Source organism: Capricornis sumatraensis, chromosome 9 (genome assembly GCF_032405125.1).
Source record: "Capricornis sumatraensis isolate serow.1 chromosome 9, serow.2, whole genome shotgun sequence".
Lineage (NCBI taxonomy): Eukaryota > Metazoa > Chordata > Mammalia > Artiodactyla > Bovidae > Capricornis > Capricornis sumatraensis.
In genome coordinates, this window is record NC_091077.1 from 9,890,689 (window position 1) to 9,910,948 (window position 20,260).

At 43.5% G+C, this 20,260-nt stretch overlaps 2 protein-coding genes across 2 annotated transcripts; both read right to left on the reverse strand.

Moving 5' to 3' along the window:
- Window positions 1-6,943: 6,943 nt before the first annotated feature.
- LOC138086012 (olfactory receptor 1I1-like) lies at window positions 6,944-7,885 on the reverse strand. Its single transcript, XM_068980736.1, has one exon. It carries the CDS (start codon window positions 7,883-7,885, stop codon window positions 6,944-6,946), a length of 942 nt encoding a protein of 313 aa, XP_068836837.1.
- An 11,151-nt stretch (window positions 7,886-19,036) lies between these two features.
- LOC138086040 (olfactory receptor 1I1-like) lies at window positions 19,037-19,987 on the reverse strand. Its single transcript, XM_068980789.1, has one exon. The coding sequence runs from the start codon at window positions 19,985-19,987 to the stop codon at window positions 19,037-19,039; it is 951 nt and encodes a 316-aa protein (XP_068836890.1).
- Between the last annotated feature and the right edge of the window lie 273 nt (window positions 19,988-20,260).

The window sequence follows — 20,260 nt, forward strand, 5'->3', positions numbered from 1 at the left end:
GGACAGCCCGTGTCTGGTAGGAAAGAAGGGCAGAGGGAAGTGATGTAAAGCTGGGAATCAGAGGTGGAATTCTAGTCTCAGCTCCCTACATACCTGTACATTCTGTGAAAACTCATGGAATTCTTATAGCTCCCTTCCGTGGAATTTTGTTTTCCTAAACAAAGCCATCCATGTTTGAGACAGTCTCAAAGATCTAACTAAGTTGTTTTGAGACAACCTGTCTCAAGGTATATTGTTTTGATACAATTTTCTCAAGGGTATATTGATCATAAACACCATTGTTTTTCTTCAGTGAAGCAAAGTTTCATAGAAAACAAAATTGGGAGAAATCAAATCCAAATATGATTATCTTCTGTTCTCCTTTCTCTTCCTTCCCCCTAATCTTTCTTTCCTTTCCTCCCTCCCTTTCATTCTTCCATCAGTAACACATAATCTTAGCGTCAATTTTGGGTTCATGACTTTTGGTATAAGATGAATAATACTCTTCTGCTCTTCCAATGAAACTCAAGTTTGTTAGGGGCATTTTGTGATCTATTAATGTTACTGTGTGATCACTAAATCCTAAAGGAAATCCACCCTGAATATTCATTGGAAGGACTGATGCTGAAGTTGAAGCTCCAATACTTTGGCCACCTGATGCAAAGAGCTGACTCATTGGAAGAGACCCTGATGCTGGGAAAGATTGAAGATAGGAGGAGAAGCTTGTGACAGAGGATGAGATGGTCAGATGGCATCACTGACTTGATGGACATGAGTTTGAGCAAGCTCCGGGAAACGGTGAAGGGCAGCGAAGCCTGGCGTGCTGCAGTCCTTGGGGTCACAAAGAGTCGGACATGCCTGAGAGACAGAACAACAATATGATCGCTAGGTAGACTCCCTCTTTCTTTTCTTTTTTGTTTGCGATGAGGATCAGTGTTGAAAACTCTCGCCAAAAGGTGGGAACATAAATGTGCATAAACATACTTTTCACATTTTAATTTGAATCCAGCAGATAAATTTATTCACTGGGCTTCCTGATGAGGACCGAGAACGTTTCTCTAATTATGCTTACATCGATGGTAGATCCGTGTTAGCAGTCTTGCCTTAGCCATATATGTAGGCTGAAGTCTATGCTCCAGTTGGTTTCATGAGCATTGAACAGGAAATGATCCTTGCTAACCCATCTAGGTGCAGAATCCTTTCAGATCTCAGTATGTTTTACAATGTTATATGGAAATTGCTCTCAATTACCTTACTCACAATTAATTTTACAGCAATATATTTTAGTGATTCCTTTTTATTAAGACTTTACAAAGCATTCAATTTGATTTTCGTAAACCACATTTCCCATTTCCTCCCTCTCTCCTTGCCTCCTTCCCTTCCTTCCTCTTTTCTCTTGTAGTTTGTGGAATCACATCATATTAGTTACACAATACATTTACAACAGCCACTATAATCAGCATAGTCAGGTTTAGGATTATTTAAAATGAGTCAACTCATCTAAGCAGAAATGTTTCAGCAAGCTAGTGATTAGCCTCCAGGCCTCAAGCATTCAGCATACAGTGGCAACAGTCAGTTTATTTTCAGCAGAAAAAGAGACTTTGGATGAACCCAGAAATTTGGTAAAGTGGAAGTTTTAAAGGGAGCTTTCACAGTTACAAAAGACTATCTGGAGCCTTAAAACTAATGGTATTTTGGAAGTATATTTGCTCTCTTTGCAGGACAATACATTTTATATTTTTTTATATTCTACAGCAACTGTCACTGCCCATTAAAAACAGTTTTGCATTAAAATATACACTGTTGTATCTTATCAATCAGATGTTCAAAAAGTTTATTCAAAATGAAAACTCCCAACCTGGACTATTCAAAGGTAAGCTGTTTCCATGAAAATGAGAAAAGTGTGAATAGATGTCTAACTGACAGAAAGCAGAATGTGCTACATGCTTATTCCTGATTTGAATATGATGACAAGAAAAGTGAGTTTGTAAAATAACATTCTGACATGAACTGATAAGAAAATATGGATGAAAGGAGTGAACAGGAGAGAGCAAGGTTTAAAGAAATGCAGACATGTAGGCATGCTTGATACTATTCCCATTCACTCACTTTAAGTTGAGAATGAGTTTGATCCTAGTTTTGTTTCCCCATCTATTTAGAAAGTCCCCGTTATTACTAGCAGGTTCATATCAGAAGTCCAGAGAAAGCAGCTCTTCACTGCATTCATACAAGACCACCAAAGGCTGGTTGCATTTGCCTCTCCAAGTCTTCATGTCCCGGTGGGTAGTGTTTATCCTTCCTTTAAGCTAATGAAGATTTATCGAGAATGTGTTAGGGTCTAGGCACTAAGCTTGTTTTGTATGATACATGGACAATATAGAAAAAAATCAAAATGACATGATTCACCAGGTCCTTGTAAAATGTTAATATTGTCTTTTTGAGAGACATCTCTAGTGGTTAAGGATCCATCTTTCAGTGCAGGGGAAATGGGTTACATGGCTGGTCAGAGAACTAAGACCCACCTCCAGAGTGTCCCCTCCCAGCCCAGACTGAGCCTCCAGTCCCCTAGGTGGCAGTGATGTGCAGTCCAGGCTGAGAACCACTGCCCTAGAGCAACCAAAGACTTCCTGTCAACAGTTGCAAAGGTGTGGCCAGGAAGGGACTCACAGTAGTATATGCAACCGAGAGAAACCTGCATACTAAGTTGCTTCAGTCGTATCTGACTGTTTGCAACTCCATGGACCATAGCCCTCTAGGCTCCTCCGTCCATGGGATTCTCCAGGCAAGAATAATGGAGTGGGTTGCAAGAATAATGGAGTGGGTTGCCATGCCCTCTTCCAGGGGATCTTCCCGACCCAGGGATCAAACTCGTGTCTCTTAGTCTCCTGCATTGGCAGGCGGGTTCTTTACCAGTAGTGCCACCTGGGAAGCCCTAGACAGACCTGAGCATCACACTACAAAAACTCAAACCCTTGTAAAGTAACTGCGTCTCTGTTGGAGACCTGTCCAGTTTAACAAGGAAGACCCTGTGCTGCTAATCTTCCTAAAGCCTTCTTTTACCACCTCTTCACCTCCAGTGGTCCTGTTCCTAACAGCAGGTATTAGCATATTTTCTTTGTTCTTGAAACACCTTGGGGTCACGTATCACCTTCCTTATACAGACTGACCTATATACTAGGTTTACCCACTGTGGTGGTGGTGTTTAGTCGCTAAGTTGTATCTGACTCTTTTGTGAGCCCATGGACTCTAGCCCACCAGGCTCCTCTGTCCATGGGATTTCCCAGGCAAGAATTACAGAAGTGGGTTGTCATTTCCTTCTCCAGGGCATCTTCCTGACCCAGAGATCAAACCCACATCTCCTGCATTGTCAGGCAAATTCTTTACTACTGAGCCACCAGGGAAGCCCTATGATTACCCACACACTTCAGTAACCCTTAAAACGTTTCCAAAGACCCATTGTCTTAAAATGTTTCCAAAGACCCATTGTCTTGGAAAGCAGAGAGATATGAATCTGAAATACTCATAATTAAAGAATTTAACCTAGTACTTGTTGACAGCACAGAGTTTAGCTTTGAAACACCACTGCTCAGAGTGTGTGAGTGGCCATTCTCAGAAGCAGTGGAGCGTGAGAGAGTGAAAAGAAGTCTCAGCTCAAATGAGAGACGAAACGCTTCCAGGCTTGGTGGCCCTCACCAGCTCCATCTCTCTTTCTCTCTCTGAGTTGTTGCGAAACCCACATGTACTTTACAGATATTGTCATTAAATGCCTCCGTTGTGTTTCTGTCAGCAATGTGTTCCCAGGCTTTGAGAACTGGGGACCTATCTAGGTAAGAAATGAGTTAACGAAAGGAAACTCCCCTCATTGCTAGAAAAAGACAATATTTTTTCAGCTGTGCTAGGTCTTCGTTGCAGTACTGGAGTTGCTCTGGCTGTGATGAGTGGTCTCCCGAGCACGTGGACGCCAAAGCGTGTAGGCTCAGTTGTTGTGGCCCTGTGACAGTTCCCATGCAGGGTGGTCTGGAGGTTCATACCCCTCGTCACAGTGCTCAGATGCCTGAGTCCATGTCTTTTCACTCATCTGACCTTGATGGAAAATCCACAAAGACAGGGAATTTATATTGTTAAGTTCACCAATGAAAGCTCTTAGAAATTAATAAATAATCAGTTAACGTATGTCGGATAAATAAAGGTATCAAACACGTCTTGACTGTAAGTCAGGTGCTGTGCTTGGCACAGGGGCTTCAGTCCTTATTACAATGTCTTCTTGTCGGTCGTGGGAAGTGATCAGTCTTCATTAACCTGGTGTAGTCTCTACCAAGGGCTTCCCTGGTAGCTCAGCTGGTAAAGAATCTGCCTGCAGTGCAGGAGACCCCGGTTCGATTCCTGGGTCGGGAAGATTCCCTGGAGAAGCGATAGGCTACCCACTCCATTATTCTTGGGCTTCACTGGTGGCTCAGATGGTAAAGAATTCACCTGCAGTGTGGGAGACCTGGGTTCTATACCTAGGTTGGGAAGATCACCTGGAGGAAGGCATGGCAACCCACTCCTATATTCTTGCCTGGAGAACCCCCAAGGACAGAAGAGTCTGGTGCGGGTCAGTCCAGGGGATCGCAAAGAATTGGCTACAACTGAGCCACTAAACACAGCACACACACTTCCTACAAAGCACATCTTGAGTAGGATTAGGGACTCTCTCTTTTAGTCTTTTTTTTTTTGCCACACTGTGCAGCATACAGGATCTTGGTTCTCCGACCAAGATGGACCCATGCCCTGTGCACCAGGAGATGGAAATCTCAACCTCTGGACCACCAGGGAAGTCCTCCCTTCTACTCTTGAATCAAAATGTTGTCCGGGGACTGCCACGGTGGTCCACTGGTTAAGATTTCGCCTTGTAATGAAGAGGGTGAGGGTTCAATCCTTGTCCAGGGAGCTAGGATCCTACATGCCTTTGCCTCCAAAACCAAAACATGAAACAGAAGCAATATTGTAGCACATTCAGTCAAGACTTTAAAAATCGTCCACATCAAAAAAATTGTCGGTGGACTTGAATCTTTGGTGTTGGGGTGTCCAGTCATGACTCCCACTTCTCTTCCACTAGGTAGCCTCTCTATTTCCTGGAATCCCTTTAGTTTGACCTTTCCCCTGACTGGCTTTTTGATTTCTTAAAAATGTTAACTTTTGAAATGTGTTAATACTAACTCTTGTTAAGAAAGTAGCCATGCAAGGACAAAATGAAATGATGTCCATTAAGTCAGGTCTCCATTTATCCAGTTCTTAACATGTCCCCTTAATGGATAACTCCTCTAAATGACTTCTGTGTAACTTCCCAGGATCTCTATCTCTACACACACACACGCGTGCGCGCGCGCACACACACACACACACACACACACACACACACACACACACACTTCCTTCTGGGAGTATGAGGGAGAATCTGTCCACGCCTCTCTCTTAGCTTCTGGTTGTTTGCTGGCCGCCTCTGGCATTTCTTGGCTTGTGGAAGCATCACCTTGATCTCTGCCTTCATCTTCATGTGGCCTTCTCCTTTGGGGGAATGTCTGTGTCCATATTCTATCTTTTTATAAGACAGTCAGTCACGAGGTCATGACCCCCAATGACCTTATTTTAACTTGATGACCTTAGTAAAGACCCAGTGGCAGATTTTATTTTCTTGGGCTCCATAATAATTGTGGACGGTGACTGCAGCCACAAAGTTAAAAGACGGTTGCTCCTTGGAAGAAAAGTTGTGACAAACCTAGACAGCATATTAAAAAGCAGATGTCACTTTGCCAACAAAGGTCTGTATAGTCAAAGCTGTGGTTTTCCCAGGAGTGATGTACGGATGTGACAGTTGGACTGTAAAGAAGGCTGAGTGCTGAAGAACTGATGCTGTCAAATTGTGGTGCAGAAGAAGACTCTTGAGAGTCCCTTGGACAGCAAGGAGATCAAACCCATTGATCCTAAAGGAAATCAAGCCTTTGGAAGGAATAATCATTGGAAGGGCTGATGCTCAAGCTGAAACTCCAACACTTTGGCCACTTGATGTGAAGACCCAACTCACAGGAACAGACCCTGATGCTGGGGATCAACAGAGGATGAGATGGTTAGATGGATGGCATGACCAACACAATGGACATGAATTTGAACAAACTCTGGGAGATAGAGAAGGACAGGCAAGCCTGGTGTGCTGCACTCCCTGGGGTCACAAAGAGTCAGATATGATTTAATAACTGAATACCACCAATGAGAAAGAAGTACTGGGTATGAAGTACCCATATGATTTGACATGTTTTTTGTTGTACACAATTCACCCCCTAATACTAACTCTCTGTGTATCCCAGGCTGCCCATCTGCTTGTTGATGATAGTACCTGTAGCACCAGGGTCCAGGCAGCCTGCTGAATCACAATCACCATGATCCCAATGCCATCATCTTCTATGTCCCAATCTGGGGGACGTGGGAGGCCTGTTGATGATAGCGGTCCTCCTGCAAAGTCAAACCACTAGACTCTGTGTAAGACAGAACTGTGGCTGCTGAATCCAATAGCAGATCAGCTCATCTCAAAGTCCTCCCCCAAGTCATTAGAAAGCACGGTGATGTAATACACCTGGCTAATACACATTGTCTTTATCAGTATTAAAACTGAGCACAGCTAATCTTTCCTTCAAAAAGGCGAAATCCTATAAGTTCAATACCTCAGACAGTTTAAGGCTACTTCAGTCTCCTCTACTCTGATCTTAAGGGGAAGGAGATCGTGGGGAAAATACACATCTTTCCCTTCCTGTAGCACTACATTCATCTCTGTTGACACAATCACCATGTTGCTCTGTGATGATTTATTGGCATGTCTCCATCAGCCACCAGGCTGAATGTTTTGAGGGCAGAAACAGCGTGTATCCTTGTGTCCAAGGCACTGAACAGTGGTCCTGGAACATGGTAGGTGCTGAACAACTTTTCTGTCCTAGGACTGAGAGGTAGCTGCTTTGCTGACCAGTTTCCTCAGAGCTGCCTTCATGTTCTTGTTCCTTAGGCTGTAGATAAAGGGGTTCAGCATGGGGATGACCACCCCACACATCAAGGCAGCCGCCTTGTCCTTCTGTGAGGAGGTGGGAGATACTGGCTGCAGGTACACAGCGAAGATGGTGCCATAGAATAGAGTCACCACGGTGAGGTGTGAGCCGCAAGTGGAGAAGGCTTTCCATTTGCCCTGAGCAGAAGGGATCTTGAAGACTGCCCAGAAAATGCAGATATAAGAGAGGAGGATGCATGTGAGAGGGCTGATGCCCATGATGATGCCGAAAGCAAAGATCACCAGCTCGTTGGTGTGTGTGTCTGAGCAGGAGAGCTTCAGCAGGGGCATGAGGTCACAGAAGAAGTGGGGGATTTCAGAGCCAGCGCAGAAGGTCAACTGAGCCATGAGGCTGGTGTGGACAATGGACTGGAGGTTGGTGATCAGCCACGACCCCACCACCAGCAGCCCACACACACGGGGACTCATGATGGCCAAGTAGTGCAGAGGGTGGACAATGGCCACGAACCGATCAATGGCCATCACAGCCAGGAGGAAGCTGTCCATGGTCCCAAACAGGTGGAAGGCGTACATCTGGGCAAGGCAGCCTGCAAGGGGGATGGCTTTGCTCTGTGTCCAGAGGTTCACCAGCATCTTGGGGACGGTGGTGGAAGAGAAAAAGATGTCCACCAGCGACAGGTTACAGAGGAAGAAGTACATGGGAGTGTGGAGGTGTGAGTCTGTGATGATGGCCAGGATGATGAGCAGGTTTCCAAAGATGGTGACCAGGTACATGGGCAGGAACAGCCCGAAGAGGAAGATCTGATGCTCTGGTTTTTCTGAGAGTCCCAGGAGGAGGAATTCTGAGACTGCTGTTCGGTTTTCTGGTTCCATGGACAGCTTTTGTCTACCACAAAGGAGAGAAGGAGGAAGATGAGAGACATAAAACTTGGAGTCAGCAATGGAGTTCTGTCTCAGCTCCCTGCAAACCTGTGTGTTTTGTGAAAACCCATGGAATTCTTACAGCTCCCTTCCATGGATTTCTGTTTCCCCAAGGAAAACCATCTATGTCTGAGAATCAGTTCAGTTCAGTCGCTCAGTCGTGTCTGACTCTTTGCGACCCCATGAATTGCAGCACGCCAGGCCTCCTTGTCCATCACCAACTCCTGGAGTTCACTCAGATTCACGTCCATTGAGTCAGTGATGCCATCCAGCCATCTCATCCTCTGTTGTCCCCTTCTCCTCCTGTCCCCAATCCCTCCCACCATCAGAGTCTTTTCCAATGAGTCAACTCTTCGCATGAGGTGGCCAAACTACTGGAGTTTCAGCTTTAGCATCAGTCCTTCCAATGAACACCCAGGGCTGATCTCCTTCAGAATGGACCGTTTGGATCTCTGTGCAGTCCAAGGGACTCTCAAGAGTCTTCTCCAACACCATGGTTCAAGAGCCTCAATTCTCCAGTGCTCGGCTTTCTTCACAGTCCAACTCTTGCATCCGTACATGACCACTGGAAAAACCACAGCCCTGACTAGACGGACCTTTGTTGGCAAAGTAATGTCTCTGCTTTTCAATATGCTATCTAGGTTGGTCATAACTTTCCTTCCAAGGAGTAAGCATGTTTTAATTTCACGGCTGCAATCACCATCTGCAGTGATTTTGGAGCCCAAAGAAATAAAGTCTGATACTGTTTCCACTGTTTCCCCATCTATTTGCCATGAAGTGATGGGACCAAATGCCACGATCTTCTTTTTCTGAATGTTGAGCTTTAACCCAACTTTTTCACTTTCCTCTTTCACTTTCATCAAGAGGCTTTTTAGTTCCTCTTCACTTTCTGCCACAGATAGTCTCAAATGTCTGACTTAGTTGTTTTGGGACAACTAAGGTATTGTTCATAAACAGCTTCATTTCTCTTCATAGAGCCAAGCTTCATAGAAAATCAAATTGAGAGGAAATCAAGTCCAAACCTGATCATCTTCTTTCTCTTCTTTCCCCTTCATCTTTCTCTCTTTCCTTTCCTCTTCCATCAATAAGATGTAATTTTAGCATCTCTTTTGGGTTCATGACTAGGGATATAAGGATGACTAGCACTTTTCTGAAGAATCCAATGAACCCTAAGTTCATTAGGGGCACTTTATGATCTGCTCCCAAGTGATGACTAGGTAGACCCCTTCTCATTTGTTGTGATGAGGACCGGTGTTGGAAACTCTAGCAAAAGAGTGGAAGCATGAAGTGGACAAACATACCTTTCACATTTTAAGTTGAGTCCAGTATGTAAATTTATTCATTGGACTTTTTGATGAAGACCAAGGTCTTTTCTAGTATGAGGAAATTGGTGGTAGATCTGTATCAGCTGCCTTGCCTTAGCCATATAGATAGGCTGAAATCTGTGTTCTGTTTTTTTTTCCATGAATGTGGAACAAGGAATTAAGGATCCTTGCAAAACAATCTGGGTACACAGTCCTTTCAGATTTTTACACTTCTACATCCAAATTGTCTTCCATTACCTTGCTCACATCTATTTTGGCAGAAGTTTTAAAAAATGATTCCTTTTTGTTATTAAGTCTTTACAAAGCATACAATTTGGATTTCATGAAACCATATTTCCCATTCCTTTCCTCCCTTCCCCTTCCTTTCCTCTCTCCCTCCATTCCGTCCTTCTTTCCTCCTTTCTCTTATAGTTTGTTAATTTTTACAGTATTATTTAAATAATACATTTGTAGCAGCAACTGCAATCAGCATGATCAGGTTTGGCATTATTTAAAATGACTCAACTGAGCGGAAATGTTTCAGCAAGCTAGTGAGTAGGCCCCTGGCCTCAAGCATTCAGTGCACTGGGACAGTAGTCATGTATTTTGAGGGGAAACAGTGACTTTGAATGAACCCAGAATGCTGGTAAAGTGGAAGTTTTATAGAGAGCTTTCACACTAACAAAAGAATATCTGGAGCTTTAAAGCTAATGGCTTTTTGGGGACTTCCCTGGTAGTCCAGGCGCTAAGACATCATGCTCCCCGTGCAGGGGGCCCCAGTGCTGCAACTTAGGAGTCTGCAGGCCGCAACTTAAGAGTTGAGTTCACCTTCTGATTTCTTCTTTGTCCTGTTGGTTGCTCAGGAGCATGTTGTTTAATCTTCACATATTTGTGAATTTTTCAGTTTTTTTCTTTTAATTGATTTCCATACTAAGAAAAAATAAAGATCTCAAATAAACAACAACAACAAAAAAAGAGTTGAGTTCACATGCCCGTGTGCCACAACTAAGACCCAGCACAGCCAAATAAACAAAATATATATTTAAAAACAAAAAGCTAATGGCATTTTGGAAGTACATTTGGTCTCAGCAGTACCTTCACAGGACAAGAAATTCTGTATTTTCATATGATCTAGACAAACCATCACTGCTCCTTGAAATAGTTTTGCAACCTCAGTAAAATATACACTGTTGTATCATGTCGAACAGATGTTCAGAAAGTTTATTCAAAATAAAAACTCCCAGACACAGCCTGGACTATTCAAAGATAAGCAGTTTCCATGACAACATGGAAGGTGTGATCAAGTGTCAGTTGACAAAAAGCAGAATGTCCTACATACATATTCCTGGAGTTAATATGGTGACAGAAAAGCAAGCTTGTAAAATAACATTCTGACATGAACTAGTATGAAAATATGGACTGAAGGAATGAACAGGAGAGAGCAAGTTTTAAAGAAATGCCAACATGCAGTCATGCCTGATAGTATTCTCATTCACACATTTTAAGCTGACAATGAGTTTGATCCTAGTTTTGTTTCCCCATCTATTTAGAAAGTTCCCATTATTTATTGGGAATTAGCAGGTTCATGGACATGAACTTGGGCAAACTTCGGGAGATGGTGAGGGACAGAGAGGCCTGGCGTGCTGCAGTCCATGGGATCGCAAAGAGTCGGACATGACTGGGTGATTGAAAAACAATGACAATCAGGTTCATATAGAAAGGTCAGAGAAAGCAGATTCATACAAGACCACCAAAGCTTGGTTGTGTTTGCCTCTTAAAGTCTCCATTTTCCACTGAATATGTTTATCCTTCCTTTAAATTAATGAAGACTTATAGAGAAAACATTACATGCTAGGCACTATACCTAGGTGTCTCTTATGCTACATAGACAACATAGGAAAAAAACCAATGTGTCATGATTCACCAGGTCCTTGTAAAATGTTAACATCATCTCTTTCCAGCAATGAGAGGATTTTCCTTTGCTGCCCTCATTTCTTTTTAAAAAAATTTATTTATTTATTTTAATTGGAGGCTAATTACTTTACAATATTGTAGTGGTTTTTGCCATACATTCACATGAATCAGCCATGGGTGTACATGTGTTCCCCAACCCAAACCCCTCTTCCACCTCCCTCCCCATCCCATCCCTCAGGGTCATCGCAGTGCACCAGCCCTGAGCACCCTGTCTCATGCATCGAACCTGGACTGGCGATCTATTTCACATAGGATAATATACATGTTTCAATACTATTCTCTCAAATCATCCCACCCTCGCCTTCTCCACAGAATCCAAAATTCTGTTCTTTACATCTGTGTCTGTTTTGCTGTCTCACATATAGGGTCATCATTACCATCTTTCTAAATTCCATATATATGTGTTAGTATACTGTATTGGTGTTTTTCTTTCTGACTTACTTCACTCTGTATAATAGGCTCCAGTTTCATCCACCTCATTGGAACTAATTCAAATGCATTCTTTTTAATAGCCAAGTAATATTTCATTACATATATGTACCACAGCTTTCTTATCCATTCGTCTACCGATGGACATCTAGGTTGTTTCCATGTCCTGGCTATTGTAAACAGTGCTGCGATGAACATTGAAGTACGCGTGTCTCTTTCAATTCTGGTTTCCTAAGTGTGTTTGCCCAGCAGTGGGATGCTGCCCTCATTTCTTACCTGGTTAAGTCCTCTGGTCTTAAATCCAATTTCTGACAAGCACATATGAGGCATTTAATGGCAACAAAAGTGTTGAGACTTCTAAGGAGTAACACTTATTTTTTAAAAAAATTTTTCTTTTATTTTTTGGCTGAGCTGCATGGCATGTGAATTCTTAGGTTCCTGACAAGGGATCGAACCTGTATCCCCTGCAGAGGGGGATGCAGAGTCTTAACCACTGGACCACCAGGGAAGTCCCCAGAGTCTCTTCATGTGTAGATTTCACAATGACTCTGAGAGGTATATGGTGTTGACCACAGCTGATAATAGAAAGACTGGGGCTGGCACTTCTCTGGCAGAGTAGTGGTTAAGAATCCACATTTCCATGCTTCCATTGCAGAGGTCATGGGTTCAGTTCCTGGTCTGAACCCACATGCCAGGTGGTGCAGTGGAAAAAAAAAAAGACGGGGGCTGAGAGGGATGTTCTGGGCACTCAGCCTGCAGGTGGCTGGGCTCTTAGTGGAACTGAGGTTTATTTTCACTCTCTCAAACTCCATTGCTTCCGAGTATGGCCACTCACACCCTGTGAGCAGTGGTGTTTTGTAGTTAAACTCTGCCAACATGTTCTAAGTCATCCTCTTCTATTAAAGTGTTTTAGATTCTTATCTACCTGCCTTCCAAGAACATTGGTTTATGGAAAGATTGAAGGTTTGCTGAAGTAAATGGGACTACACAGTATATAGTTCAATCAGGATAAGAGAGGTGATAGGTGATCCCATGGTGTTTTAAGAACAAGGAAGAGATGCTAATCCCTACTATGAGGAGCAGGACCATGGAAGGTGAACAGGTGGTGAAAGGGAGCTTTAGAAAAGTGAGCGGCACAAGCTCTTCCTGGATAACCTCGAGAGATCTCCGGCCGAGATTCAATTAATTTTCAAGGGTTTTTAGAGTTGGGTTTGAGGTTTTTATAGGGTGATGCTCAGGTTTCTCTGGGCTGCCTGTACTCCTGTGAGTCCCTTGCCGGCTACACATTTCCAGCTGTCTTTGGTTGTTGACAGGAAGTCCTTGCACTCACTAGGACAGTGGTTCTCAGCCTCGAGTATACATCAGTGCCACCGAGGGAGCTGGTTAAATCCCCACGCCTTGGAGTGTCTGGGATGGGGCTTGAGAAACAATAGTTCTAGGAAGTTCTCAGGGGACACAGCTGCTACTGGTCCAGGACTGTACTTGAAGAACCTCAGCTTTGAAAAAACTGTTTTATGGTGACTCCATCCACAGACCAAAAACGCTTTTTCTCCATATGACTAGCTATAGTGAGTTTGTCCTCTGGACCTTTTGCCCTCTCACAGGCTATAGAATTGCTCTCAGTCCCTCTTCTTTTTCTCATTCTCCCCATCCCCTCACAGTCTCTCTCCTTTCAGGAAGAGATGCAGTTCCTCTTCCCCAACCCCTCCAGTTCACTCCTGTTCTCCATCCTTGGCTGACTTACCAGGAGGGTGTTCCCAAGAGAATGGTCTTGGCGGACTCCGTCTCCACTGGATCCCACAGGATTCTGAGGTCAATGCTAAGACACCAGGAAAGACGTGAGGAGACCTGCCAGCTGTGACGTCTGAGGGGAGTCTGATGTCTGTGGTGTAGAGGAGGGAATCGTGTATTCCCACCCCAGCTGGGGTATGTGAACAGGGTCACAGCAGGGTATTTAGAGTTTGAGGGCTCTTGGGCATTTTAATCCCATGACTCCTTGTTAAGGGGGAAGATGCTAATTGTCTTGTTTGTATTCTTGCCACTTGTGACCTGTTGTCTGGGGTATGGGCACTTTGGGATAATGGAGTGGGTGACAAAGTGGAGGATACACTCCACTAAGGATACAGTCTCACTAGGAAACGCCCTAGTGTCCCTTCCCAGCCCAAACTGAACCTCATGGCAGTTCCCATGCAGGGTGGTCTGGAGGTTCAAGCCCCTCCCCAGGCCGCTCAGGTTCCTGAATCTATGTCCTTTCACTCCTTCCGTCATGAAGGAAACTCCGGGAGGATAGGGAACTTATACAGTTTGGTTCACCAGTGAAAGCTCCTGGAAAGTAATCAATAACTTTATGCTGCATAAATCAGTATCAGTTCAGTTGCTCAGTCATATCCAACTCTTTGTGACCCCAAGGACTGCAGCATACCAGGCTTCCCTGTCCATCACCAACTCCTAGAACTTGCTGAAACTTATGTTTATCAAGTTGGTGATGCCATCCAACCATCTCATCCTCTGTCATCCCCATCTCCTGCCTTCAATCTTTCCCAGCATCAGGCTCTTTTCCAGTGAGTCAGTTCTTTGCCTCAGGTAGCCAAAGTATTGGTGTTTCAGCCTCAGCAACAGTCCTTCCAATGAATATATAGGACTGATTTCCTCTAGGATTGACTGGTTTGATCTTGCAGTCCAAGGAACTTTCGAGAGTCTTCTCCAACACCACATTTCAAAAGCAGCAATTCTTCGGTGCTCAGCTTTCTTTATGGTCCAACTCTCACATCTATACATGACTACTGGAAAAACCATAGTTTGACTAGAAGGACCTTTGTTGGCAAAGTAATGTCTCTGCTGTTTAATATGCTGTCTAGGTTTGTCATACCTTTTCTTCCAAGGAGCAAGCATCTTTTAATTTCATGGCTGCAGTCACCATCTACAGTGATTTTGGAGCCCAAGAAAATAAAGTCTCTCACTGTTTCCATTGTTTCCCTGTCTATTTACTGTGAAGTGATGGAATCAGATTCCATGATCTTCATTTCTTGAATGTTGAATTTTAAGCCAGCTTTTTCACTCTCCTCTTTCACTTTCATCAAGAGGTTCTGTAGTTGCTCTTTGCTTTCTGCCTTAAGGGTGGTGTCATCTGCCTATCTGAGGTTATTGATATTTCTCCCTGAAATCTTGATTCCAGCTTGTGTTTCATCCAGTCCAGCATTTTGCACAATGTACTCTGCATATAAATAAACAAAGTGACAATATACAGCCTTGACATACTCCTTTCCTAATTTTGAACCAGTCCATTGTTCCATGTCCAGTTCTGTTTCTTCCTGACCTGCAGGCAGGCTTCTCAGGAGGTAGGTAAGGTGGTCTGGAATTCCCACCTCTTTAAGAATTTTTCCACAGTTTATTGTGATCCACACAGTCAAAGGTTTTACTGTAGTCAATAAAGCAGAAAAATGATATTTTCCTGGAATTCTCTTGCTTTTTCCATAATCCAACAGATGTTGTCAATTTGATCTCTGGTTCCTCTGGCTTTTCTAAATCCAGCTTGAACATTTGGAAGTTCCTGGGTCATGTACTGTTGAAGCCTAGGTTGGAGAATTTTGAGCATTATTTTGTTAGCGTGTGAGATGAGCACAATTGTGTGGTAGTTTGAACATTTTTTGGCATTGCCTTTCTTTGGGATTGGAATAAAAACTGACCTTTTCCAGTCCTGTGGCCACTGCTGAGTGAGTGAAGTTGCTTAGTCGTGTCCAGCTCTTTGTGACCCCATTGACTGTAGCCTGCCAGGCTCCTCTGTCCATGGGATTCTCCAGGCAAGAATACTGGAGTGGGTTGCCATTTCCTTCTCCAGGGGATCTTCCCATCCCAAGGATGGAACCTGGGTCTCCTGCATTCCAGGCAGACGCTTTATCCTCTGAGCCACCAGGGTGGCCACTGCTGAATTTTACAAATTTGCTGGTCTATTGAGTGTATCACTTTAACAGCATCATCTTTTAGGATTCGAAACAGCTCAGCTGGAATTCCATCACCTCCACCAGCTTTGTTCATTGTGATGCTTCCTAAGGCCCACTTGACTTCACATTCCAGGATGTCCGGCTCTAGGTGAGAGATCACACCATCATGGTTATCAGGGTTGTGAGGATTGTTTTTGTACAGTTCTTCCGTGTATTCTTGCCACCTCTTCTTATTATCTTCTGCTTCTGTTATTTCTACCATTTCTGTCCTTTATTGTGCCCATCTTTGCATGAAATGTTCCCTTGGTATCTGTAATTTTCTTGAAGAGATCTCTAGTCTTTCCCATTCTATTGTTTTCCTTTATTTCTTTGCATTGATCACTTAGGAAGGCTTTCTTATCTCTCCTTACTATTCTTTGGAACTCTGCATTCAGATGGGTATATATATAACCTTTTCTTTCCAGAGGGGACCAAGCTTATTTTTGAATGGGGATTAAGGGATTTCTCTTCAACTCTTGAATCGAAACTGTTGGCGGACTTTATTCTTTGGTGTTTGGGTTTCTATGTCATGCCTCCCATTTCTGTTTCCCTTTTTATCTTCTGGATCCTTCTATTTTTACCTTCTCCCCAACTGGCTTTTTAATGTCTTAAAAATGTTAACTTTTAAAATGTGTAAATACTAACTCTTGGTTAAGGAATTATTCATGCACCACATTTTTTTTTTTAATCCATTCCTTTGTTAATGGACATTTAAGTTGATTCCATGTCTTGGCTATTGTAAGTACTACTGTAATGAACTTTGGGGTGCATATATCTTTTAGAATTATGGTTTTTCTCTGGACATATGTCCATGAATAAGACTGTGGAATCATATGGTAAATTAGCCATAAAAAAGGATGAAATAATGCCATTTGCTGTAATATGGATGGAACTAGAGATTAGCATACTAAGTGAAGTAATCAGAGAAAGAAAAATATATGATATCACATATATGTGGAACCTAAAAAATGATATAAGTGAAGTGAAAGTATTATAAGTTAAACTAATATTAGTAAAACTATGGTGGTACTAGTGGTAAAGAACCCTCCTGTCAATGCAGGAGATGTAAGAGATATGGGTTTGATCCCTGGGTCAGGAAGATCCCCTGGAGGAGGGCATGGCAACCTACTCCAGTATTCTTGCCAGGGGAATTCCATGGACAAAGGCGCCTGGAGGGGTACAGTCCATGGGGTCACAAAGAGTTGGACATGACTGAAGTACCTGAGCACTCACGCGTTACAAGTGAAGCTAAGTGAAACTGTTTGCAGAACAGAAACAAACTCACAAAGTTCAGAAACAAACTTATGATTACCAAATGGAAATGTGGGGCAGGAGGAAAGAATTAGGAGTTTGGGATTCGTATATACACACTACTATGTATAAAACAGATAATCAATAAGGACCTACTGTATAGCACAGGAACTTTCTGCTCAATGTTGTATAATAATCTATATGGTAAACGAATCTGAAAAAGAATGGATATATGTGTATGTATTACTGAGTCACTTTGTTGTTTGCCTGAAACTGACACGACAACTCTACTCAATAAAATAAAAAAAAATTCATGCAATGGAATAATGAAATGTTCCCCAATCCAGGTCCTTTTTCATCCAGTTCTTAGCAAGGCCCCGCAATGAATAATCTCTCTTAGTGGCTTTTGTGTAACCTTCCAGAGTTTCTACACAGACATAAACACACACACACACACACTCACACAGAGATCCTTCTGGGAACTGTGAGGAAGAATCTGTTCATGCCTCTCTCTAAGATTTTGGTTTGCTGGCAATCTCTGGCATTCCTTGGCTTTTAGAACCATCACCTTGATCTCTTCCTTCATCTTCACATGGATTTTTCCGTGGGTGCATGTCTGTGTCCAAAGTCTACCTTTTTTATAAGGATGCCAGTCACAGTGGATTAGGACCCTAATGACCTCGTTATAACTTGGTTACCTTGCAAAGACCCTCTTTTCAGAAATGGTCATGTTCTTAGGTACTAGGGGTTAGATTGTGACCTATCTTTTTGGAGGACGTTCAGCCCGTAATCCAACCTCTTCATGTAGCTTAGCCTACCGCATCCACTTGTTGCTGACAGCGCCTATAGAATCGTATAGGGTTTGGAACCATGCGATGAAATCTCAGGAAACACATGGACTCTGTGGTTAGTTCAGGGCCAGTGTGCTCCCACTGTGGTCTCTGTGCTGCCTGCTTCAGGACCACCTGGAGAGCCTGTTAAGAAGGCAGATTCCAGGGTCCAGTGTCAGCCTGCTGAATCACGATCTGCATGATCCAATGCCAGCCTCTCCTATGTCCCAATCTGGGGCACATGGGAGGCCGTTGATGACATTGATCCCCATGCAAAGTCAGGATCACTAGGCCCTCTGTGAGACTGAGCTTGATGACTGCTGAATCGGAAAGCAAGTGAGCTCATCTCATGTTCTCAGAGTCCTTCCTCCAGTCACTTAGGAAGCATGGTGATACACACTTTTTTTTTTTAAGACACAGACCATTTATTTATTTTTTTACTTTGACTGGAGTATAGTTGCTTTAAATATTGTGTTAGTTTCTGCTGTACAGCAAAGCAAATCAGTTACACATATACATATATCCCATCTCTTTTATACTTCCTTCCCATGTATGTTACCGCAGAGCACTGAGCAGAGTTCCCTGTGCTATACAGTAGGTTCTCATTAGTTATCCATTTTATACATAGTATCAATAGTGTATATATGTCGGTCCCAATCTCCCAGTCCATCCTACTTCCCATGCCCCCTTGGTGTGCATAAGTTTGTTGTTTATGTCTGTGTCTCTATTTCTGCTTTGCAAATAAACTCATCTGTACCATTTTTTTTCTATATTCCACATATAAGCGATACTATATGATACTCATTTTTCTCCTTCTGACTTACTTTACTCTGTATGACAGTCTCTAGGTACATTGACACCTCTGCAAATGGTACTATTTTGCTCCTTTTTATGGCGGAGTAATATTTCATTGTATAAATATACCACATCTTTACCCATTCCTCTGTTGATGGACATTTAGGTTGCTTCCACATTATCTTTATTGAAGACAAAGATCTTCATGAAAATTGAGTGTAGCTAATCTTTCATTCAACTAGGATTATCCATGTACCATTTCTATAAGACACCCCAGAAGGACCAATTTATGGCTACTTCAAAATCTCCTACTCTGACCTTCAGGAGGAAGATAAACCATGGGGAAAATACACATCTTTTCTTTCCTGCAGTGCTTCATTCATCTCTTACGACAGACACATTTACCGTGTTGACCTGTGATGATTTCTTGACAGATTTCTATTCCATACCAGACTCTGAATGCCTTGAGAGCAGCAGTGGATGTGTTTCAGTGTCCCATGCGCTGAACTGTGGTCTTGGAACATGGCAGGTGCCAAACAGCTATTCTGCCCTAGGACTGATGGGTGCTACTTTGCCACCCAGCTTCCTCAGGGCTGCCTTCATGTCCTTGTTCCTTAGGCTGTAGATAAAGGGGTTCAGCATGGGAATGATCACAGCATACATCAGGGCAGCTGCCTTTTCCTTCTGGGAGGAAATGGGAGATGCCGGCTGCAGGTACACAGCAAAGATGGTGCCGTAGAAAAGCGTCACTACAGTGAGGTGCGAGCCACAAGTGGAGAAGGCTTTCCATTTGCCCAGAGCAGAAGGGGTCCTGAAGATCGTCCAAAAAATGCAAGTATAAGAAAAGACTTTGCACATGAGGGGGCTGATGCCCATCACAATACCGAATGCAAAGATCACTAGCTCGTTGGTGTGTGTGTCTGAGCAGGAGAGCTTCAGCAGGGGCATGAGGTCACAGAAGAAGTGGGGGATTTCAGAGCCAGCGCAGAAGGTCAACTGAGCCATGAGGCTGGTGTGGACAATGGACTGGAGGTTGGTGATCAGCCACGACCCCACCACCAGCAGCCCACACACACGGGGACTCATGATGGCCAAGTAGTGCAGAGGGTGGACAATGGCCACGAACCGATCAATGGCCATCACAGCCAGGAGGAAGCTGTCCATAGTCCCAAACAGGTGGAAGGCGTACATCTGGGCAAGGCAGCCTGCAAGGGGGATGGCTTTGCTCTGTGTCCAGAGGTTCACCAGCATTTTGGGGACAGTGGTGGAAGAGAAGAAGATGTCCACCAGTGACAGGTTATGGAGGAAGAAGTACATGGGTGTGTGGAGGTGTGAGTCTGTGATGATGGCCAGGATGATGAGCAGGTTTCCAAAGATGGTGACCAGGTACATGGGTAGGAACAGCCCGAAGAGGAAGATCTGATGCTCTGGTTTTTCTGAGAGTCCCAGGAGGAGGAATTCTGAGACTGCTGTTTGGTTTTCTGGTTCCATGGATGGCCTGTGTCTACTATGAAGGAGAAAAGGGCAGAGGGAAGCAACATAAAGCGGGGAATCAAACAATACTACAAAGCTACAGTCATCAAAACAATGTGGCACTGGCACAAAAACAGAAATATAGATCAATGAAACAGAATAGAAAACCCAGAAATAAACCCATGCATCTATGGTCAATTAGTCTAAGACAAAGGAGGCAAGGCTATACAAAGTTGGAAAGACAGTCTCTTCAACATGTGATGCTGGGAAAATTGGACAGCTACATGGGAA